Source organism: Micromys minutus, assembly GCF_963924665.1.
Source record: "Micromys minutus genome assembly, chromosome: 1".
NCBI lineage: Eukaryota > Metazoa > Chordata > Mammalia > Rodentia > Muridae > Micromys > Micromys minutus.
The window spans coordinates 211965132-211990931 of NC_137969.1; the positions used below are offsets into that span (position 1 = coordinate 211965132).

The window sequence follows — 25800 nt, forward strand, 5'->3', positions numbered from 1 at the left end:
TTGTGTGTACATATGCACACATATGTATATACCACCCCCCACACATATAAATCAATAAAACTTAGTTATATAATAATGAAATTTGCTGTAAATGATGAAGTGAACCCTGGATGTATATCCATGTATAGGCATGTGTTTGCATAGTGGAATACTATTTTATATCAATAATATTACAGTACTATAGGTATAAAATTAGGCAAAATTATATTTTTTGTAGTGAAATCTTCAAATGTTTCTTTTTTTAAAAAAAGTATTATTATAATCTCTTCACTTTTAGTTTTGGAGAGGGAAGTCTTATGTAGACATGAAGTATGTGTTCAGAAGCAGGGGTGATCTTCCTAGAAGACAAACTGATTCCTGTGGGAACATTTAGAAAGTTACCAGCTGCTTGTGCTTGGAAAATTCACAGACACATACGTAGATTCTTCAGGAGTAGCACTATATGTAGAGAGACTCTTGGAAGACACAGTGACATTGCTGACAGGACCTGGAAAGGGTGGTGCTATTGGCTTCCAGAGTGAAGTGTGTGGAGACACTGGTCTCAGAGTGGAGTGCTTACAGCCAGCATCCGGCTCTATCCTGTTGCTTTGCACCTCTATACGTACATCAAAAGAGCTGAATTTTAATGATGTCTATGGGTATCGTTTTGAATCACACTCTTGTCACCATAGAAACAGCAGTACAATATGCCTCATCATCTGCTTTTATAAGATCAAATTTTACAATCTTGTGCTGATTTTTACTGTTTTCTCAATGTAAGCAGAACCAGTAATATTGCTCAGTTTTTATCAATTCTTAAATTTATTGATTTAATTATTTTTAATTTTTAATCTAACAATGTCTTGAGTTTTTAAGTAATACAGCCATAATTTCAATAGAAGCAGTTCAAGAATGATCTTACTTAGCTCATAATTAAACACTTATCTGTTAGATAGGCAGAAATTCACCCATAAGATCCTCATGAATTCTATATTTATGCAACCTACTGCAACAACTTCATGCATGGAAAAGTAGCATTTCAACGATATGCATATTTAAGCAAAGGGGATTCTTTAAATAGATGGATTCTTTGGTCCACAGGCATGCAGTTATTTAAAGAAGACGTAGACTATGAAAACCAGAGAGTTTTGTAACCGAAATTAGCAGCTACTCCCATCTCCACCTTGCTTAATTTGTACGCAGATGACTTTTAACCATTACGGTTGTTGAATCTCCAGCCTTAACATCATAATCATAACGTGTACACAAAAAAAACCTGTTTTCCATCAGCTAAATAATAACCAGATAAATGGCAACTGTCATGTGAGTTGGTCAGCAGTTGTGCAGAAATAATGTGCACTGATTGAACGCTAAGAATCATGCCTTTTACTCATCCAGAAGTGCCATCACATCCATCCCCACATGGAACCCCAGGGAAAGGGGATTTACTCACACTGAACAATGAGCTGCACCAAGGCTTCTCGTGGCTTCACGTTGAATCCATTGTACTGGCTGGTCTGGCACCGGTACATCCCTGACATTTCCCTCGACACGTTCACTATCCTGAGGGTTCCATCGTAACTCTCCATTTGCATTGTCCCATCAGGCATTGCAACTTCTTTATCTGCTCTAGACCAAAGGATGATTGGTTTTGGTTTCCCCGTTACTTGACACTGAAGTTCTATTGTGTCTCCTTCTCTGGTGACCAAAGGTGATTTTTCCTGTGGAACAGTCAGATTGGGTGGAACTTGAAATGGGAAAAAGAAAATTTTTCAAGGTTAGTATAAACTGGTAAGACATATTCAGACACAGCACATCATAAGGAAAACAATTTCTCCTGACTGAAGAAATTTGACAATGCAGATGACATAAACTATAGCAATTACTGAAATACGGGAAGATGCTTTCACTTAAAATAACCCTACAACTTTCATTGTATATTCTCAAATGAAGACCATAAACATTTTCACAATAAGCAGATAATGCATTTGAAACAAATGGTTACCATAAGAAAAATGTATTCTGTGCTTTGTCTTATTGGCCATTAACTGGGTCTTCAGTCTTTGCTTTAAACAGAACAAACAGAGGCAACTGTTGCCTTCGCATACAAACAGAACTCTCTCTCAGCAGCTAGTCACAAGAGTGAGAGAGAAAACTGCCCATCAAAATAATAGCAAGGAGATAAAAATATTTTGGTCTAGTACAGTTTCAAAATCACTTCATTTTACTTCTGTGTATGTCACAATAACACAGCATCTAGGGGAAGGAGTAGGCAAAAGAACCTGAGATGTACCATTAGGAGTTAAAAGAGATGCTGCAATGATCTATTTTCTCCCTGGTAAGAATTTAATTGAATAGCTGACCAGTGCCATCCTCAGAGAGTTCATTCTGTTCTCCCATTTGTTTTAAGATTCAATGTTTTCAATATTTCAAATTATTGTATTTTGAAACAACACGGACACTTGACAAGACATTTCTGCTCGTTCTTCAAAATTATTTTTAAGAAAAAAACCTTCAAAATATTTTCAGTGAATATGAGCAGTATCAATTCTTCAAGCAGATTATTTCTTTGCTATTTTGCTGAATGTCGTCAGGATGATACTTGAATGGTTTAGTCAGAGGTAAGTTTTCTGGTCTGCAATACACTCATGTTAGGTCTTATTAGAGAACATGAAGGGCTGAGAGAAACATTGCACCACAATTTTCCTTACAAATAGTACCCCAAACAATATTCCAGAAGCATATTTGCTTTAATTATCCAATTGCACTTGAACTAACTTAAATGTGTCTACGCAGCAAAATGTCAGTCCACAGACATGAGTTAAAGTTATTAGGCATAAGAATAAATGGGGACATAAGTGATTCCAAGTTTCTGATTGATACTGCGATCATTTTGAAGGTACTGAAGCAATGAAGGCACTTGGAAAGTTTATTTTCCCTTCCTATTCTTACTGCACTCTAGTTCTGAAGCAGCAAAACAAACAGGTTCAAATTATTTTAAAACTAATGTTGAAATGGAGATTCTACAAAATTTAGAGGCATGAATTCAAATCAAAGTGATACCGGAATCATTTTGGCATTCAAATATTTCACATGAACGATTTTATTTTGATTTCTTTCTTTATGCTAAGAAAAATGAGTTATATAATATACATTGATGAATATTCACAGACAGATCATAGAAATAGTAACAACCATCCTCTTGTAGTAAATATATACATTACAGGAATTGCCAATAATAAAACTTATTGTTAAAAATGGATACACTTAGAAAAAAGCAATTATTACATGATTTGCTCAAATAATGTATTTAAAGATATTAATAATTTAGCTATAACATTTGCTTTTTTGTAAGCAAAGCACAAAATATCATGCAATTCTAAGCAGTGTAATTTAATAAAATAACTAAAAGAGTGTATAATATTTGTGAGAATGAATGAAATAGAATATCAAAAATGGTCTTGGTATTTAGTACACACAGTGGTTTCCCTACTGTGTGCCAAGTGCAGTTAAAGATCCTACATTTTTATTTGACATTATTAATAATCCTAAGTCGTGAACATTTAACACTAAAATTTATCCAATGAGAACACCAAATACATCAATTTGGTCAGAAATGAAGACACTGACAATTTTACATGACACTAGAAGCTGGACTGAGAAGTCATGGTCTTTCAGTGAGCAGTGGGCTCCTTGCCTCGCTCCCATACCTACTGGCTTCACAGGGTCATGGCAGGACCATTTTACATGCCTTGGTCTTTGACAACAGGCATGAAGAAATATGAGTTACTTTATGACAGATAGTTCACAAAATTATCAGTCTTATACTACACTATCTTAACTAAATCTTCTATTAGAATATTTGAAATATGTCAAATTTATTATAAGATATATCAATCCCAATATCTATTTAAAATTCAATTAACCTCTGTGAATTAAATGAAAAACAATATAATCTAAAAGACTACTATTTAAAATTATTTCTTTGTATATTTGTTATTCATTCATTTAAAATATTTAAACTTGCCTAATTAAAGTTAGTGAAGCAAAATTTAGTTTTTATCTCTACAGTTTAAAAATAATTAATTAATAATTAAACTGGTATATATGTATATATGTGTGTGTATGTATATATATGTGCATATCAGATATTATTAACACTGTCTTTTTCACCTGCCTGTTTCTTTTTAGATTCACTAACAGATGTCACCTGAAAATCATTATCTGCTTTCTTGTGACAGTATCATATGGAGTCTCTTTGCTACAAGTATCCCACCCTCCAGTTCTCTGCTGCCCTTTCATTAGCTTTTCCATCATAACCACATTTTTGTTCATATTACTATGAAATACTTTAGTAATGTTGCTCATCCGTGCACTATTTTAAGAAAATATGAAAACAGCAGTCATGCAAAAGCCATAGTATGATAAAGGCCTTTAAATAATGGTGTAATTTACCTATAGCTATAGATAAAATATTAATACTTAAAAGGAAGAGAATGTTGGTGATCAGTGGGAATAGTTTCAGCTGCCATTGTTGAGTGGAATGTGTTGCTGTGCAGTATAAACTATTCAATCTAAACCAGTTTTAGTCTCCTACCTACCCAGCTACTACCTGAGATGACAGCTCATAGTTTGTTTCACAACAGTTACTGTTTTATTATCCGTATGTATCTTACAGTGACATATTCTACACGTCAAAATAAAAACAGGAGCTTCCTGGATGAACACACAGACTTCATCGTTGCGTTGTCAGAAACCAGGAAACAATCTGATACATAATAGGCGCTCAGTAAATAGTTTATACTGAGCACATAAATTGTGACAGTGAGACATGGGCAGTGATTGGGGAGGGAACAGAGACATAGATGGAAGCACAGGAGGAACACAAATGCCTGTAAGGCTTCAGCAACACCAGAACAGTGCCTTAGCTTACATACACTAGAACTGTGTACTGTTCTTCATATATTTTGCTTCAATTTTCGCTCTTCTCCAGTGTTTGTGAAACATATTAGCATATCAAGGTTTCAAAATGCCCGTAAAGTGTAAAATATTAAAATTATCAATACTCAAAATTCATTCAATGAAAAGTATGTTTTTTGTGGTATAAATGAATTCCTCTCAAAAAATTGTGTTCTGAATGACATAGGAACATGTATGTTCTACAGGTATCACTGACCATCTAACCTGATTCTCCAGAGCAGGCAGTTTTTACTAATTTAGTTTCCACTGTTGCAAACTATGGAGCTCTTGGCGTCTTCTAGCTCTCTGGCCTACCCTACATGTTGAAACTCAGTTCAAATGTTGCTATATTTTTCTCCATGTATGTATGTGGACAATGTCTGTCCATATGTGTTTGCATGTGCATGAGTTTATATTACTGTAAGAGTGCATGTGTATGCACACAGGTGTGCACTTATGTGTGTCAGTGCAGGTTTACATGAGTGTGTGTGTGTGTATGTGTGTGTGTGTGTGTGTGTGTGTGTGTGTGTGTGTGTGTGTGCGCCTGTGGGAGGCTCAAGATGTTTATCTTCCCTAAGTTTTATATGAAGGCAGACGCTGACCTGATTCCATAGCTGCTATCACACATACCCTGTATTTATATAGATATTGGGGATCCAAATCCTATTACCCACACTTACAGTACCTTTACCCATACATGCCAGTAGTAACTCCTACCTCGGGAGTTACTACTTTCAACTTCTGTTGTCCTACTTAACTTCCTTGGAATTCATTCTTTTTGGCTATGGGAGTGTCATTCACCCTTTCTCTCTTCTTGGAGTTCGACTGAGTATGTGCCCCATGATTGGGGAACGTGACAGTCAGCCCTTTGCAGACATCGGCTTTGATGATGTTAGTGAAATGTGGTGACTGGCTCTGTTGCCTAGACACACAGCACATGAAATAGCCAATTAAGGAGGAAGGGGAAAGGGGGATGCAGAACAGCAGTCACAAAGCCGTACCAAAACATCAGAATAAACTGACATGAGAAACATAAAAAGCAACAGATAGTAAAATGACCTGTATCTGGAGTTAGTTACATAAATATGTATAATTTTGTAAAATAAATGATTAGTTTGGGTAAATTTATGATACAGGTATTGCCATTTGGTGAGAGAGTTTATAAATGTGATCCCCATATTCTTTTTCTGTCATCTTTCATTTTAAAATGCCACTGGGAAAGCTGCAAATTGATTTTAAATCAAAGGAGAGGCAGTTTAAAGGCACAGAATTAATTGCATTCTGAGTGTTTAAGATGGTTTATATGCATTATACTCTTTATTGTTCCTTAATAAAAGCACAGCAAATACAAGACAACAATCTTGTGTTTGCCTGTACCTTGTGATAAAAATCAAATCCCTGAAAATTAAAATACAGGTATATTTTCTGACATAGTCCATACTGAAATACTGTAGTGAGAGTTTCTACAGACAAAAGATATGGAAAAGCCCTGTTAAAAGATCCATTATTTTTTTTTCAAACATTAACAACAGGATTATTTGAACAAATTGGTTTTATTACAACTTTCTCATTGTCTCACAGACTGTATATAAAAACTTACAAAAAAGGAAAATGTTTTGCTGTCGCTTTGGGAGCCATCCGAGCATTAACTCACTAGTCTTTACTTTAAAAATGTATTTTTCAAAACTTGTAGGTTCATTTGAAGTCCCAGAAATAATAATATCATGAATGGGAAATCAAGATATGCTTGTCAACATATTTTCTGGTGTTGAACTTTAAAATGAATGTAAAGACAAAAAGTTATACTTTATTTTTCAAATGCAACAAATAGAATTTTCTACAGTGGAATAACTAAACTTACATTTGAAAGACTCCTAAAGTAACTATGACATTAATTCAATTACACATAAAGTTTTAGGAAAATAATTTATATCAGACACTTATATTCTTGAGTAGAATGCATAATTGATACTAAAATACAAAAATAAAAATATGAAGATATTTTAAACAAATAATGGGCTTATTACAGTGACTATTAGAGGCAAGAATTCAAGAACTGTCAAACTAGACAGAAACAAAATGATGCACAGAATAAGATAGACGGATATAAAGTAAATTTTCAGATATATATATAATCCAAGTGAGGGCTAGGGGTTTAGTCAGTAAGCGTCCTTGACTAATACGTATTAAGTTCTGCAGTAGGATTCCAGGACCACACACACAAAGGCAATGATGATGTAAAGGAATGAAATCCCATGAGTGTGTGCATGTCATGTATGCTTTCTCTACAAAAACAATGGAAGACTTTAAAAATAATAATCTTATTTTTTTAATATTTAATTTTATTTAATTGCACATGCATTTGTGTTTGTTTATGCAGGTGCCCCAGTAGATCAGATGAGGATGTTGGATTCTCTGGAGAGGAATTACAATCTCTTATGAGCGACCTGAAATGGTCATCTCTATTTCTTGGTCATCTCTAAGACCAGTAATGCTCTGAGCTCCTTTCTGAGTTTAAAATTTATGTTGCACTTGATATGAGTTTTAAATCTGACTTCAAGAAAAACAATATCCTATTTTAGACAACAGGGTTTGGGGTATTTAATTTTGCATTGATGTAGATCAAAGTCAAATTTTAGATTCAATAGTTTTGTAAAGACAGATATCCAATCACATGAGTGATTCTTTATGGTCATACTATTTAGATCTTCATCTTTTCATTGCTACCATTCTGGGATGATTTAATATATATATATATATATATATATATATATATATATATATATATATATATATATATACACACACACATATGTATATATGTATGTGTACATATTCACATATATGTGTGGGCATGTGTATGTATATTCACTTGAGATACAGATACATACCTACATATATATATATATATATATATATATATATATATATATATATATATACATACATACACATACATATATGAATGTGTATATATCGGGAGAAATAAAGCTAAACATTTTGTGTTTGCAATAATTGTAAATATGGCATTAGCGATGATATGAAGGTCTGTGAGATAACCAAAAGAAGATGCTTGCTAAGTGTCATTATCCGCACACATACATCAACCCACTTGTTTCTTTTCCATTTAACAAAGAAATTCTACATACATTCTAAAATAGTATTAGCATACTTTCTTCTTTAAAACAACTATACCCTCATATTGGAAAATTTTGATGACCACTCACTTCACTGAATATCTTAAAAATCGTTAGTATTTTGAAAATTCCCTTAATGCACTAAAGTTAGAAGAATTTATGTTTAGTTCCCATGGAGGTGAGATCATATGCTAACACACAAATCATAAAATTCTCTTCAAATTCAAAATAATTCCAGCTTATGTCCTGACATAATTTTTACAACAATAATTTTTACTTTCTTTAAATATGGTGAATACTTATGTGTTGGACTATAGTAAGGAATATCTAAAAGCTATTTGGGGTTAAAAAGTACATAGATATGATAAAATTTCCTCACTTACATGTAGATTTGCTGATATATCCTTCCTGTTAGACGTCACATCTGGCTGCTTACAAATGGTTTTTGATATAAGCCAGGAAATTATAGGCCATGCATTACTAAATAAATAAATATTGCTACCTGTTGTTTTCTGGGAAAAATTCTTAATTTGTACAAACACAAGAGGAAAACAGAGGTAATTTATATGATAGTCAAGATCTATAACTTTGTGGTTACTATTGTACTTATCAATTTGCTCATTCATTCATTCACTCACTCACTCATTTATTAAGACAATGTGTCGCTATAGCTGTGATAAGCCTCTAGTGAACTAGGCAATTGAGTCTACCCTTGAATACACTGTCCCTAAGCTTCTGGCTGCTATGTGCAGCAATCAGCCAGCATCAGCTCTCCTGACATTACTGTTCCTTAGGTGTCAGAACTTTCCTGAGATGCAGGTAAACAGAGCACACCTCACTTTTCTACTGCCTTTGAGATCTTTATCTTTATCTTAATAAGCAAGTTATCAAATTAAGATGACCAAAATCTTTCTTTTAAAAATCTTTTATTATTTCTGACTTAATCTTTAAGAATAACATCCTCTGTGTTCTCACTACCTCTAGTTTTCTTGAGATGGAATGTCTATGTCTTACTGATTTGAATCCATTTTTCAAAGCAAGCCTTAGAATGCACATGCACATCTTAATCTTAAAGATTAAGCTTCAAAAAACTCCGTTTGGTGTAGACAGGACTGATCTCCCTAATAAGTTTGTGCAGTTGTAAACTTTCACCTCTTTTAACGAATGGGTTGAATGCTACCACACCATACAATGATTCACTATCATTTAAAATTTCTGTGTTAAAATTTCCCAATTTCTATATCCTTAATTTATTTTCAGTGTCTCTGAATTATATCATGTCTAATTTGTTTTATGACACAGGGAACTGTGTTCATCCTATCAAATGTATGTGGCATGTTAACATCAGTACTAAAGTTTTCTCTTTCCAGTAGCTCTCATACCATGTGATATTTTAAGGCACTTTACAAGTTTTTAGTAAAGTCCCAATTGACAGATAGTCATAAATCAAAGTTTACTAAGTAACCACTGAACAAAATCTTATCTATAATTTTACCTTATGATTATCAGATGTTTGAAGATAAAACATACAACCTGAAGATCATTTTTTCATATGAGCACATTTCCACTTTTAATTTTTAAAAACCTAAAAGCAGTGGATTTTTACATTGTTAGTAATATTAGTATATTTCAATTTGTCACTAGAACGGTACAATGAAGCAGGAATACTACATTAAAATGTGGAAGGAAGCACTTGGTAGTACTGAGTAATTTGTCAATTCTATGACTTTTGTCATCTAGCAGCCAATAAAAGGCTAGACTGATCTACACAAGAATGGTCATTGTGGCACTTTCTTCTAAGACTTACATCAGTTACAGTTCCGTTCACATAGGAAGGAGTACTTGTTTATAACTTGTATTCATAGCAGATGACATGCCTGTACCTATCATAAGAATTACCGTTAATACATCCACTGTCCTGTTCAGTTTCCCTCTGTTTTCGCACTGACACATACTTTTCACTAGTAACACCTAATAAATTAGGATATGCTAACAAGACAGTATTTATGACGTTTTACAAATCTCAGAATAGCGAAGAAAGAAATCCCGTTTTGCTAACACAGAGAAAGTTAAACTTTCCCAGGATCGACATCTAACATGCTAAGGAGGAGGTTAAAGGACAGTAACATACTCACGATGCTTATTTTTGGAAGATTTGGGAAATCTTATTATAGCAGCATTGGTACCAGTTTGGAGCATATGGGAGCAGCAGTATCCTGAGATAGTAATTGTGAAGGTTTTGTATTGGAGATGAATGACATGCAGTGACATTCATTGGGGAAGCAGGTTTGGCAGACAACAGATATGTCTGTTCCAACTTCCCTCTCCCAGCAGGTGTTGCTATGGCATAAGAATAGTCTCTAAGGGATTCCATAGAACACAAAGCAGAAGAACAAAACAGAAAAACCATCCTCTGTATGGCATTTAGATTTCCTCTGCTACATGAGTCAGAAGACTAGTTGCAAATAAGCACAGGTCCTGTAGCTGCTGCCTCATTGACGGCTAAGGTCAATGGTGGCACCGTTTGTTATATTTTCAAACCTCCCAAACTGCTACGATCTTTGCACAATTTAATTGTCTAACTTGAGTTTCTGATAAAATATTTGTAGAGTTATTAAAATAAGCATCTATTATGAAAATTTCCTGCTGCCCTCTTTCCCCCTTCCTCAAATTCCTTCTCTGCATTGTATTTCTTTTGCACTGACATCTTATAGGAATTCAGTAGCCATTTCTGGCAAGTAAGAACATCTGCACACACACACACACACACACACACACACACACACACACACACACACACTTATACACATACACACATATGTAATACACATATACAGTACATGCACATGCATGAATAAGGGTGCATCTTTGAAATATTTAATAGTGTGGTACACCTAGACCTTAAATCATTTATAATTCAAGAGCTAAGAATGCAGTCCTATGGAAATCCTTGGTATTTAAAAATCATTATGTTTAATCTTTACATGCCAAGAAAACTTTGACTATTTCCATGTTACATCTTCTTTTACATATACTTTATGCTCATTGTAACTAGTAAGATTTCAATGCATACTATCAAACCTTTAAAAAAATCAAGTACTGACACAAAAATTATATTCATATAGTTTTATGCAAAAATGCTTTTAAAATCTGTACATTTATCTCTGTTTTTTAAAAATAAAGTTATTTAATTCAAAAATAAAAATAAAAAGATTAAACGTTTGACCTAGACAAAGAGTTAAACCATATATGAGATGCATCATCTAAGCCAAAGGAAAGACTTCGTTTGTTTTCTCACCTGCTAATTAGGTTGATGAAAGGGAAATTTAGTATGAATTTAAAAACTAATGAGCAAGCAGAGAAAAGTGTCCCCTAAACATGTTTGCAGAGAATAAGGCTTAGTTTCAATGCCCAGATTTAAAGGCTGATGACTTTGAGCATATTGTATGGTCTTTCTGTCAGTTTACATAAAGTTAACCCAATGATACCTATTTTACACTTCTCTACATTCACAATCTGTGTTTCCTTCAAGGGTGTGTAGTAACAAACACAAAGTTAGTGCAGTTACATAGTACATATTAGTCACCTTCATGCCACTGCTGTGGGTCCTATAATAACATATATGGTGATTTGTTATACACTTATCTCTGGATTAAGGCTATAGAAATCATAGTCCATTGAAACCAAATGTCTCAAATGCTAAGCACAGGTTCATATTTAACCAAACAAATATTTATAAAAATAAAATAAGCAAATACACTCACATGCAAACATACACACACACGTACACACACAAACATTTGCCATTTCCATGTATTGAGAAGATAGATGTTAGCTAAGAATGTCTTGGGTGTAGAGAATGATTAGAAAGGATAAGAATGAACCTAACTTGAGTAGCCAGAGGAAGGTCCACAGAGGTCATAATGGAAGAAGCTTACATATGCCTGACATTATAGGTTATAATTTGATTTCTGTGCTTTGCTAATGTCATAAATGGCACGTAACACAGATAGCTAGCTCTCTATTTCTCTGAAGTAATAAGGTCTGGACATCCCTAAAAAGATCCATTTCACCCTTATGAGGTTGACAAAATGTCAGTGCTGTCCATTTTCAGAAAGGTCAGGGTGTAACCAGGAAAACCATGGAGCAGAAAGTGAAGGGAGCTAGCTTAGGTGTCTCACCGTGTTAATTACGGTAGCTTTCAAATTGTGAAAGAATTCTGTACTAAAAGGGTGACAGGCAATAAATTATATACCAAAGGCGTCTTGTAAAAGAGTAGTAAGAAAGAAGCTTTAAAACAATCTAAATTTTATTTTCTACAGCCACCGTTGTTCACACCAGTAAACTTTCCAGCACAGAATGGCTAGAAAAATCAATTTACTTTCACAGTGAAAAGGCCATTTATCACCTTATAGAACCCATGTGACATCGTTAGGCCTCTTATAAATGATCACTATGGATGATTCCTGTAGTTTACAAATTCCCTAATTACATCACTGATTGTGCCCCGCCGGAGATGCCTTGTTCTCTGGAAACAGACACTATCGCCATTTTAATAAGCATTTTGACATGAGATGAAGCTGGTTCTTTTATGTCTTATCAAGAGCAAAATAAAAGGACCAGTGAACACAGTGTTCCCTCATCGAATCGGGGCCACATGTTCCTTAAAGCAAATGAGGTTTAATTAACAGATCTGCTGGCTGATAACTGGTCAATTAAAATAGGAGTGCAGTTTTCTCATGACTGCATTTCATAGTACATTTTGCCTTTCCTAGAGGTGCAGAATGCTACAATAAAAATTGGGAAAAAATCTGACCCTATCTTAATACTACAGTGAGAATCATAGACTGTCATTTATTGGAATGACACATAACTCATTCTGATCTGTGTGAGAAACATTTATGTTGTAGATTATTTTCAAACAAGAATATTTCTGTTAAAATGTCAACCAAATATACAATGTTTCGTAATATTATTCACATAGACTTTGTGAAAGTAAACTACTTATGTGTCCTTTGCGCTGGTCTGTAATACACGAACTATCAGCAGTAGGGAGGCATAGACAGGGATCTCTGTTGCAAACTAGCTGCTTATATCATGTAGAATTGGCTGCTCTGGGTTGCAGAAGAGAAACTGTCTCAATACAAAAGGCAGCAAAATTTAACATAGAATAATCCTGGGTACCAACCTTGGGACCTAAAACACTTAAAAATGAGTGTGTACCCAAACTCATTTGAACAACGGTACCCAAACATTTTAAACACAAATATGCCTACATGCACACCACACACAGAGAACAAAAAAATTAATTCAGTTTTTCTGAAAGACAAAGACTAGAGAAGGCATAATTTAATATTTGACTATTTGCACCTTATTAATCATTTTAATAAAATGTGAGATAAACTATAACCTTTAAGGTAGAAACTTTGTTTTTATTTTTGGAGGAATTAATTACTTTAAGATGATAAATACAGGAATTTTTAAGAATAAAAAGCACAACGTAAAAACCTACTGTTTACTGACCTATTAGGGAATAGATACATAATTTGACATAGCCAATTCTTACAATCATGTATGATATTTCAAAATTAGGTAGTTCCCATTGGTGTCATTTATGCCTCTCAAAACAATTTACAATTAAAAATGTGTTTATAATTTCTTGTCACTCCCATCAGTGTCATGAAAAGGATGATCAATAGACCTACCATCTCACATAAGCGCTATAATGTTACTTGTAGTCTGTTTTCAATATAGTGAGAACCTTAGAATAAATGGTATTCATAATAAATACCACATTTAAACTCACAATCTCTTCCACCCTTCCCCAGCTCTCTTTGCTTCTATTTTCACTTAATGTTTTTTTTTCTTTTTAACTCCTTCAAATTTTATTCTGTTAACAGAAAATAAAGGTATGTTTCTACTGTAAAATGTATGCATAAGTAAGGATACCCAGGTCCTGTGTTGGCCTGTGTTGTGTATACTAAAAGGTCTGAAGTCACACACATTCAGAAACTCCTCCACTGGGCCCTCTCTCTTTCTGTACAAATGGATCAACTGGAGGAGGGCAGTTTCCTTTGTTCCTATTGCTCATTCTCTTTCATATGTGTCATGGTTCCTAGTTTTCCCACTATCACCTTGTCCATTTATTAATGTTTAATTTTTAACTTCTTCTTTTATGGGTCCAACGATGTCTACATTAATGTAATGACCCGAGGAGCCCATGTCATAATTCTGATCTATTTCTGGCATCAGATCTGATTTTTTAATTGGTTGGTAGAAATATTAGAACATAGTACACTTCTAAGCCATAGCTAAATTATTGTCTAACCTGGCCTTAGCCCCATATTCTCCCATTTTGAAGAAGTAAGGTATATAGCACTTTAGAACTGCAGAAGTAAAGAAGAGCTTACCCAAGTCACTGCTTGTTCATGCACGTGTCTGTGTATATGTGAAAGAAAGAAACCCAAACACATGTGTAAATAAAATCTTATACACAAATCTATATGCAAAAAAGAATTTTTGTTATGATCCAAGTTGGAAAGAGGAGGGCTTAAACTGCTTAGCTACTTAGAAGCTCAGTAACTCGCACGAACATTGCATGTAATGTATAGCTGCCATCAAAGCATTATTTAGAAATGAGACATTCAATTAATTGGTCATTAGCTTAGCTACCCTTCTTCTGAGACTCTGAGAGTTCTTCAGCACCCCTCAGATAATTATCAATCTGTCCAGATGAGTAGAGCTTACCACCATGCAAAATCCATCTTTAATATTTTTTCCTTGTGTTCCTTCCATTCTGTTCCCTCAGACTACCTAAAGAACATTGCAAGGATTTTGTTGAGAGCGAAGGTATTAATAATGAAAAGGAGTTCACTGACATCTGACGTGTGGTTTATTAGGGTTCTAAAGAATGAGGTATGGTTCTCGCTTGGCCACTTCCTACAAGTAACTTGGTCTCCCAACTGTCTTAATTCTCTTCTTAGTAAATTTTCATTCTTTCTCACTGGATCCATTAGACCAAGGTCTTTATTTCTGAGTAGAGCTTTCACAGTCTGAGGAAACTAGGCAATACCTTCCCACAGTTCTCTCTCAGACAACGAAGGACTGTTTGTTCGGCAGACAAGAGCAGTCCTTGACTCAAGAGCCTAACCTACTTTGTTCCTCTATGATTTTTGGGGGGTGGGGTGGGGAGAGTCAGGTGCTATGTTGAACTAAACCATGAAGTACAAACCTACTACACCACTATATCACACCACTACACGAAAGAATCTAAAAGTCACTAATTCCCCTCTATTCCTGCAATTTTTCTGAAGAATCTTTTCTGGGACCTTGTCTTCAGCCTTTCCACAGATAATATTTTGATCTTATTTTGAGTAATCATTTCTAATGAAGTGTCTCCCTGGGTTTTAAAGGAAGCCTTTCCTTCTTTATAAGACTCTGTATACTGTTTTGTAAAGTGATTGTACCCTTCCTTGCTAATGATTACCCACCTCAGGGTCCGATTAAGGCCTTTTTCTTCTAAACAAAACAAAAACCAAAAACCAAAAACCAACCAACCAACCAACAAACAAAAAGTATAAATATATTAAATCATTCTTATATTCCCCACCAATTTTCTTATAATTGTCCTAGAATAAAATACCTCTAGTTAAGAGTATAAAAATCTCTGGCGGCTTGGATGTAAACCTAACAGTCCAGTTGAGCTGGTTTGGTCACCTGGCCCAGTGATCAGCCCAAGGAAAGTAGGATGCATGCCCTGGTAGTGAAAATCAAATAGCTACTTAAAAATAATAAAAGAAAAATACTTCAATGCTGCATTTTTCTTCAGAGAAACTCTATCCTAGTGCAGTAGCTTATTGGCCCTCCCTTCCTAACATGTGACTACTGGTCTACCATATATCTAATCTCCATAACAGTTTAAATGATATAATCATCATTTTAGCTTCCTTCCTCTTGGCAGCAGTTGAGATTTACATTCTATTTGTTATTTGAGTTTTTCTTTTAATGTAATAAAATTGCCCTTGATTTCTGTTTTATGCCATTTTGAAATCATTTTATTAATGAGACAAGTAACCCTGATGAGACCTTGAGATTCCTCTTGTCAATTGTTTGTTTTTTAACCTCTAAATTGTCACCTATTGAGTCGATCACCTGTCATCCCTCCTCCCTCGTCTCTCCCTTCTTTCCTTCCTCTTTTCCTTCTTCATTTTTTTTTAAATTATGAAAACCTGAGCTAACAAGGTCTGATAATACATTTCTCCTTTAAGTCCAAAGTCATTACTGACTCAGTTCAGGAGCGAACTTTCTTTCAGGATTCTTGCAGACCAGTGTCAGTGACATTAAAGCAAATGTCACAGTTCATCAGAAGATTTTTCAATGTAAATCACACTGGAATATTAGGAATTAGACTCAATTCACTTCTATTTTTCCCATAGCCACTTTTCCTATCATAGTTATTGAACAAATAATTTAATCAAATATGTACTGAATTCATTAGTTATTCCTGCCATTTTGACATTTACAGGTTCTTTGTAAAGCACTTGCCCCTACTCTGACTTTTTATTTCCCTTAGCTTTCCTCCTTGAATTTGAATTTGCAAGGCACACACACTGTGTTTAGTGTTGTGGCCAGGTTTTCTTTTGAGTCAGACATTTTCCAAAATGTTAGTAAGTTTTTAACTTAAGTGTTTTCACCTGCCATGTCCCACATTTATTTTTGCGTTGTTTGACAATGTCTCTTAAATTATTCAACACATTTTAACATGGCACTTAGCCTTCTGAAGGCATTTTTTTACCCTACAATATTCATCACATTCTTAACCATTTGTAAGGCAGTTGTTAAAAGCACAAGAAAGAAAGCAGTATCTCCAGACACCACAAGCTCCACCAAAGCTACACAACAATGAATAAATAAGAAATTGTATGTGGAAAGCTGACATAAAACTAAAATCTCCAGAAAAAAAATGGCTGCTTTTGTCTAACATGCAATTTTAGCCAACTGCATTATCTATTTAAATGCAAAATTCAGGTAAGCCACCTAGATATTCCTTGCTGCTGATTTGTTCTGTACCACACACAAAACAATACAGGACTAATGCAAGTCAGCAGAACTCTGGTGAATGTTTAATAATTTCTGAAGGCAGTTTAAATTTTAATAAAGCACTTTCAGATGTCTAATAAAACACATTTATGGAACAAAGCCTTTTCCTCAAATAAAGGAGATTCTAAAAGGGGAGCCTTCTTGGTAAGTTTTATATACCTCAATATGAGTTATATACTGAAGCCTCTGCAACACTGCTTGACATATATACGACCCTTTACAGAGGACAGATGAAAATGATGTACGTCTGTGTGTACCCTTAGTCAAAAATTCCCTTATCTATGCACATACTGAAAGGAAAGTACATACTCTGTAAAAATCTATTGCAGTCAGGTGTCTCCTGGGAAATTCACTGAACAAAATGTCCTCCTAAAACTTGAACACTAGCATGTTAGAGTTCAGGTCAGCTGCTGTTCGGCACACACCCCACTGCAGCTGTGCCCCCTTCTCCACCCCAGAGGAGAGGACAGTCTATAAGAAGGAAGACGGGAAAGTCAGAAAAAGCAATACTATTTGCAGGGGAAATCCCTACTGTCACCATGTCCAAATGCTATGTGTCACTGTGGTCTTTACAAAGGACAAGTACAACAAGCTGTCACCAGCCTGGTCGATGGGCATGACAATGCTCAGAAGACGCACTTGTTACTCACTTCCTTGCTTATCACACTATTGAAAGACTAATCCCAAGAAAGTAGGAGTTTCTCAGGAATCTCCTACCAGGCACAAAAAAAGCAACTGGAGCCTTTGGAGAATTCAGAGGAGGACGCTGCTTTCAGGACAAAGATTTCTAACTTGCCGAAAGACCATACAGGAGAGACTTGGAGTTGAGACGTTATGGAAGGCTCCTTCATTGTGTATTTATTTACATGGCTCTCCCTGTAACATCCACACTCATGGCCGAGCTTCACTGCATGTCTTTGTCCTTCTTCCCAGTGTGGCCATTTTGAATAAATTTCCCTTTGGTTTTCACTATCAGTTTGGCCTTTGATCACTGGCTTACTATAGTTGGCTGGCTCAACCTTACTTGCTGGGGCTCAGGTGCTGACCCTTAACTCTGGTAACACTACCTGTAAATAAATACAAGTGTCAGTCTATTTGCATGAAAACAGTTCTGCTTGAGATCAAAATGGAAGTTTCCATTTAGCCAGCCTAAAAGGAAATGGCCTTCTAACCTGGAGACTCTGAGGTTTTATTTCACATTTACTAATGCTGTATTATTTTTGCATTACAACTTTTAAGCCCTCCTCCTCCTCCTCCTCCTCCTCCTCCTCCTCCTCCTTCTCTCTCTCTCTCTCTCTGTGTGTGTGTGTGTGTGTACATATATATGTATATATATATGCATATATATTGTACACATATACTCAATATATATGTGATACATATTACATCTCTCTGATCATATATACTTACATAAAGAGGGAGATGGGATAATTACTAACAGAATGACATCAGTAGCAGGCAAACAATAGTGTCTTACGGATGAGACTCCAGGAGTCGAGCAGTAACAGAATAGTCTGAAGGATATTTACAGTATATTATATAATTTGGTACCACTCCAGCAGATAGCAGTCAGCTGAGTAAGGCATTGTGTAAAATGTGCACTTGACTACTATACAAGAGAAGTCTGAGACTTCGCACTGACCTTTATAAAGACTACAACCATGACTTTATAGGTAAATAGCAGTTTCGTACTGGTTCCATTTAATTTTCTAGCAAATGCGTGCAGTCCATCTTTTTAGTTACTTTATTTTAATGAATAAGGTTTCAAAATTATAGCTCACGGGTCAGCATACTATGCCCACTGGGCACACACCCTTGTTCATTCTTTTGGCAAATAAAACTTTAGAACAGCAATCTATACCCATTCGTTCATTTAGGTAGTTTAGCTGCTATTGTAGGTAGAATATATATTACAATAAAATAGAATACTTGTAGCAGACCCACACGCATAGCCTGAGAACCTGAGAACTACTCTCCAGTTCTTCATCACCCCTTGGCTCTGTTCTTAATTCAGTGTTCATATATTTTATGTTTAGGGAAATAATAAGGAATTTTTATTTAGTAACTTGGGTATTAATTCATAAATCTTAACTGCACAGCTCTTTTTTTAAACCTAAGCATTGTGTCATGTTGATATAATAGTTCAAATTTCTTGCCTAAAACAGTCTATCCCCACTGTAGAACCTTACCTTCCTTTTGAAATAGAATAGAGAAAAGAAGCAGATCCAATTAAATGGACTCAGTCTTTCCTTGCTTCTCATGTTTCTTCTGATTCTCTCTCCTTGTACTCCACAGTCCCATGTTAAGGAACTTTCCTTGCACACCCGTGCAGACACTTGTGATTTCCACAGTTACACTAACTAGACAGCTAGCAGAAACCTAAAACTGTCAAGTCATTTCCAGGTGGTCACCACTGAGCTTGGGCATTTAAGTCACGACCTAACTTGATCCACAAAATCTTGTTCAACTCCCTGTTATATAACGTACACTAAGAAGAAGGCATCACAGCCCTACAGTTCAGTGCCATGTCTGATGCATTTACCCACAAGATGTCTCTCCATGAATTCTAAAGACAACCGGTACTGTGTTCATTCTCAAGGATTGGTGCACATATTTCTGTGCTTTACTATAAACATACAAGTTTTGTTGAGTCATGTGAAGGAATACATTCAAGCTGATGAGCCCCAGAGATTTCACTATGAAGAGAGGGCAAGAAGCAGTGGGAAGTTAAAAGACAGAGAAAGAAACCACGAAAACTAAAATCCCAGTCTACTAATTATGCTCATACAAAGGACTAGCAGCCCTGATGATGATATTCTAAAATTTGATTTTTAGCTGCCAATAATTTAGGCTTAAATTTGCGTGAATTTTCTTTAGGAGGCACATCAAGAATCTCTATTTGACAAAACTGAATGGTTGTATTTTGACTTTGATACACTTAAATTTGTAGCTGAGGCATTTACAGCAGTGCCTAGAGAGAACTTGAAATTGCTTGAAGTTAAATATTGTTCTAGCAATGAAATATTAAGGCCAGAATAAACTGATGTGATTTTTCAGATTAATATCAATGCTATAATTAAAACATAAGTAGCTGCTTTATCATCTTCTCAGCCTCTGTTTGCTTCTCTTACTTCCTTTGAGGTTCAAGTCTAATCTCAGCTCTCCATGACACCGACTCTAGCTACATTGCAGAAGCATTTGGAGCAGCTACAAAAGTTTGATCGAAGTTCTGTAAAGTGTCTGTCCACTACAGACTGCCCCAGGTTCCTGAGAACTCTGCCTTGAATCACCTAAGAGCAATGTCTGTTTGAACCACGCATATGTGCGCGTGTGTATTTAACTAATTAGAAAATAATGTATAATTTATATCATGTACATTGTATTTTTTTAGTCTTCCATAAATGCATGGAAAAATTCTCAAGTAAGCATAGCTTTCCAGTGTTTTCGTAACATAAACTTGCTATTTTCTTAAATCATTGTCTTTTAAGACCATTAATAATTCTTGAAACTGACAAATTACCTTCAGGGATATTTTTCATTTCAGTCTTAAGTGTCATCTAAAAATGTGCTGACTGTGAGTCAGTGATCTAAGAAAGATTTCTGCACTATGTAGAAATGTGTCATGGCAACAAAACCTTATCTCATTAAGTGTCATGTTTTTATCCCTTAAAACAGAGGAACAATTGAGAATCAATGTAAGATTTCTGTGAAATACCAGTCTTAGAAAAGTTAAATGTAATTAAAGAATATCATAGAACATACCTAGAATGGTATAAATTTAACATCATAATTCAGTGTAATATAATTAAATTAAAGTGTTTAAGTATAATAAAACCACTTGGCCAGTGCTAAAATTCCCTGAATTGGTAATAAGTAGGAAGACCCAAAATTGAAAAGGCATTTGTCATTTTTGTGGTACTGGCTTTCTATCATAGAGTCACATGTCCACTATTTTACACGTGAAAGGACAATTGTTAAAATTGTTCCATTTTCTTTGATTCACTCACCCAATCAATTCATCTAAATGCCTTTGGTATTTCCTCTGTGGTGTTATTGTATTGACATAGTCTGAAAATTTTTATATGGTATAGCTTGGGAAACCTCCTTAGTTTAACTCTGGCTTGTAACACATCTGTTTTCACACTGAAGAACCATTTTGAGCATAAACTTCTATCGGGTGCAGATAATAATTGAAATGTTATAAATAAAATCCCAAATTCTCAGTCATGAGATATGTATAAACTACTCTGGTGTGCCACTGCACTCTCGGCAACTTAATAATATAAGCCAGATTCTGTATGAAGAGAGACATACTCATTAGTTTGAGTACTTCTCTCAAGTTACAATTTCCTGTATGTCCAGACTGAAGAACATAGCACTTGTACTCAGATAAACTCATGAGTCTTAAACTTGACTAAATACTTTGATTTTTGTTACTTGAGTACCTTAACAGTTTTTGATGCAACCTACCTTTTTAGTTTTATTAAACTTATTTTAACATGTACTTTTCCTATCTTGTCTGAGGCTGAAACATTAAAGCAAACTATACACATGTGTACTGAAGACCTTTTTTGTCATGTCAGTAGAAAATTGAGAAAGAACACCAGGAGTCAACTGAGGTAAAATAAAACACGACATATGTTGAATGTTCAGTTCACGAACTAGATCATAGTTTTGTCAAGCAACTATTTATTGAGTTCTGACTATGTGACATATATGTTTTCCTAATGCTGAGCCTATATTGAACAGTATAGACAAAATGCAGTTTTCACAGTTTACCCTTGGGGAACATCAGATCTGTGTGATGTGACATGGGGAAGGATCCTAAGGGCTTAGTACATTTTTTATTTCTACTGTTGCTATCTTTAGAAACCAAACAAACAGTTAAGAAAATTTATTTTGACTATTTTAATGCCTACCAGACTCTTCTTGAACAAAATCTGTTCTCTGAATAGCTTAAAATTTCCTTTTGGAATCTCTGAAGATTTGGACATTTCTATTATGTCATTCATAATTCCCAGTTTCAGTCAATGTAAGCACCATATTTAATGGATAATCAGAACACATTCTAATAACAATTTTACAAGTTGATTCTTTTCTTCTATTTTGTCAAAGATGAACAGCCAATGAGCCATATTCCCTTCAAATGAGTCTGTTTAACAAAAACAATGACTGTCTTTGTGTGTGTGTGTGTGTGTATGTGTGTGTGTGTGTGTGTGTATGTGTGTGTGTTTACTGGCTAGTTCTCAAAAAAAAAGACTGAGTAAACAAAACAAGAAAAGCAAACAAACAACATGGGATGATGTGTATGGGTAGAAAATTCTGGAAAATTATGGATTAAAAATATAGGCAAATGAACCTGGAGTTTTTCTTCCTTTTAGAGGGAAATCTCACATGGTGCTATTCAGCACAAAGTTGCCTATCATTCTAATGTGGAGAGTGCATGTGTATCTGTTGATTGAATAAATACTTATCAACAGTTTTCAATCACCATCATAAATAAATTTATCTGATCAAACTAGTTCAAATATTTAGAGATCAGGTAGAGACTTTGCAAAGCCTAGGATAGAAGACATGTCCAAATACAATTACTTTTAATACTCTAACTTCCTTTCACATTGATTATATACCAGATAAACACTGAATATACTTTACAACAATGAACAACAGAAAGTAAGCATATTTTGTGACCCTTTCCTATGGACTTAGTGGTAAAATCAATTCAGCATTGAACTGCAATTGGGAACCATGAGAAGGCACAAAGTCACATGTGAATGAAGCAGTGTGGAGTCAAAATGATGCCTGACTGGAAAAAAAAAAAAAAAGCCAATCGTTAAGCACCTGCAAACATAGTCCTTTTCTGCTCTAACTGAAATCTGTGAGTTCAATTTATAATACTCACACAGCACTATGTGAGAATCTTCAATTAAAACTCAATCTGGTAACAGATTGGCAAAGTACACTGGGTCATTAAAACATCCTGAGAGTTAACCTACCATATTCTCTCATAAAAACACTGGACTTTTCCTTATCCAGATATGCTTGTTTCACACAAGAGGAAGGGTAACACATTTTCATTTTTAGCTTGAAAATAATTTTGCATCAATATATTTTTGAATTTAGCTTTTACATTGTGAAGATTTGATACCACTATATTTTCTGAGATGTAACATCTAACACCAACATTAACAAAATCTATTCCTTAGTAGTAAAAATGTTTATTATATATTTTATTTAAGTGCTCTTAAATCATTTTTCTAGGCTTATGTCTTAGACATAAATAGTTTTGTTGAATTTTAAACTTAAAAATATTTCTGCCTTAGTCATTGGTTTAACTTTATTAACATAATTTCTAGCTCTACAGGGTCTGTGGTTAATGAACAGACTGGTTTAAGTTTACCTTAAATCATAACTTTTTCACTGATACTGATTTTATGCACATAATTTTTTAAAAAATCTAAATAAAAATGAAAACAAGGTCTTAAATCAGATATTTTCTAGGTCTTCAGAATACTAAAATTTGTAGATTAAGCAAATTTCAAAAACTAATGATTTCTTAGCTTCATTAATCACATCAAACTCAAATTTATTTGAAGGGGTTTTATACCATGAGCAAGCCTCTTACCTGTACTGCTGGAAATGTTGACATCAATGCTGATATCAGATATTCCTCCTCCCTTCAGAGAGGCCACACATGTGTAAGTCCCAAAGTCCGTGAATTTTAAATCAATGATATCCAAATTTGTTGTTCCGGGGGACACATCAGGGTCGGTCTGTGTAATAACCATCCGCTCAGAACTTCTTAATGGACGACCATTTTTAAACCAACTGAATGTTAACTCCTCAGAGGGAACAGCTTCTACTTGGCAAGATATTTTCACCTCACGCCCAATCTGGATGTTGTCATCTTTGTGATAAGGATCAGGAGTGATCCAAAATCGTCCTTTTTTTAATGCTAAAACATAAAAATTCCACAAGGAATTAGTGTTATTGTAAGAATTGTGAAGGTTTGGTCACTCTAGGTCATCGTCTCTAGGCTGAAATATAAAAGCAAAGCAAAAGAGAATCACCATTTGTTTCCTTTAAATCATGTACACTATAAATCTTAACAGGTCTTGCAAAAATATAAATCGAAACAGGAACTCATTTAAACATTCTGTATGCTGATTTTTTTAAATATATACTATGTAGTTCTTGGCAGTGATAGAAATATGATACTTTAATTCTACTCATAATTGTTTCTCTAGTTATGTTGTTGTTGGTATGAAAGACTGACCAAGAGCAACTTGGGGAAGGGATGTTTTTATTTCATCTTACACTTACAGTCCATTATGGAGGGAAGCAGGAACCCGGAAGCAGAAACTGAAGCATTGGCCATGGAAGCGTAGTTGCTTACTGGCTTGGGCTCTCTGGCTTGAGGGCCACTCCTTATGTACTCTAAGCCCACACACCCAGAAATCACATTACCCACAGTGGCTGGGCCCTCCTATAACAATTAAAAATTCTTCCATAGACATGCTTACACGTCAATCCAATGTAGGTAATAGTTTAGCTGAAGTTCTGCCTTCCCAGTTGTGTCACATTGACAATAGCTAAATATGACAATTGTACTTAACAATGCCATACTATAATTACATATTATCACCACTGAATTTAAATCACCATGTAAATAGGTTAGCTAAAGTCCTAGGGTAGTAAAGTTTAAAGAAATAACATGGATCATCCAAGTCAACCTAAGACCCTCCCAATACTATGGTTTATTACTCAAGCAACTCACATGCTGTACAAACATCATAATAGGAGTTCTTCTAACATTATATCTACATAAACTGTACATATATCTACATATAATGAACGAAGCTAATTTAGGAAAAATTGAGTTAATGTATTTTTTATGAAGCATTTCTATATGCAAAATGTGAGCTAGAAAAAATTATGTCTGTAAAATATTCTCCTAACTTTTGCTTCTTCTTCATCCCACAGCTGTTGTTTGAAAAACAAAATCCCAAATGTTTGATTTTACTAAATAAAAAATCAAGAGCCAGATGCTGGGGTGAAAACCAGCAAGCTTAAAGAGGCAGAGAAAGCATCTGACTGACCTTCCTCTTCCACAGAGTCCCAGAAGCAAAGTCAGTCCTTCAGCACACTGTCTTTAAAACCATTCCAACCGAGTGTCCCTCTTTTCGATTTCCTGGCTGTTTGTCCTCCTGCCTTCCTCTCACACTCTGTGGTTTTTCTCCTGATATTCCTTCCCTCTCTACTGGTTGTTTGTTCTGTCTCTTGATGTATGGTTGGCTTTATTCGGTCTTCTTTACAATAAAAAGACAGCTGTTTGATTAAAGGTGTATGATAGGGCTGAGCCACACCACAACTAGAGACTGCTTTTCAGCAATCTCAGGGTTCACAGTGTGATTAGATATCCTGCAACATGCAACAGGTAGATAGTTCTAATTAAAACTGTGCTGGCTTTTTCTTGCAGAAGACCAAAATAAACTCCTGCTGACGGCTTAAATTACCTGCCCTGTTTAAAACATTAAAGAACATTCTGCCTCTAGGGTCAGTGTAGAGTGATAAGCTGAATCTGCTGTAACGGCAGACTGAAGGAGACTGCCAAGGGTTATGATCC

At 35.0% G+C, this 25800-nt stretch overlaps 1 protein-coding gene across 2 annotated transcripts in view; it reads right to left on the reverse strand.

Annotated features, from left to right (window-relative positions):
• The window catches only part of MDGA2 (MAM domain containing glycosylphosphatidylinositol anchor 2), a gene marked incomplete at both ends in the record, with an annotated part of 768432 nt that overhangs the window by 152355 nt on the left and 590277 nt on the right, over positions 1-25800 (reverse strand). For both annotated transcript variants that reach the window (XM_080937304.1, XM_080937305.1), the window contains 2 exons: positions 1433-1726; positions 23800-24129. In XM_080937304.1, the coding sequence (XP_080793430.1) occupies positions 1433-1726; positions 23800-24129 (624 nt within the window). The remainder of the gene's footprint in view (positions 1-1432; positions 1727-23799; positions 24130-25800) is intronic.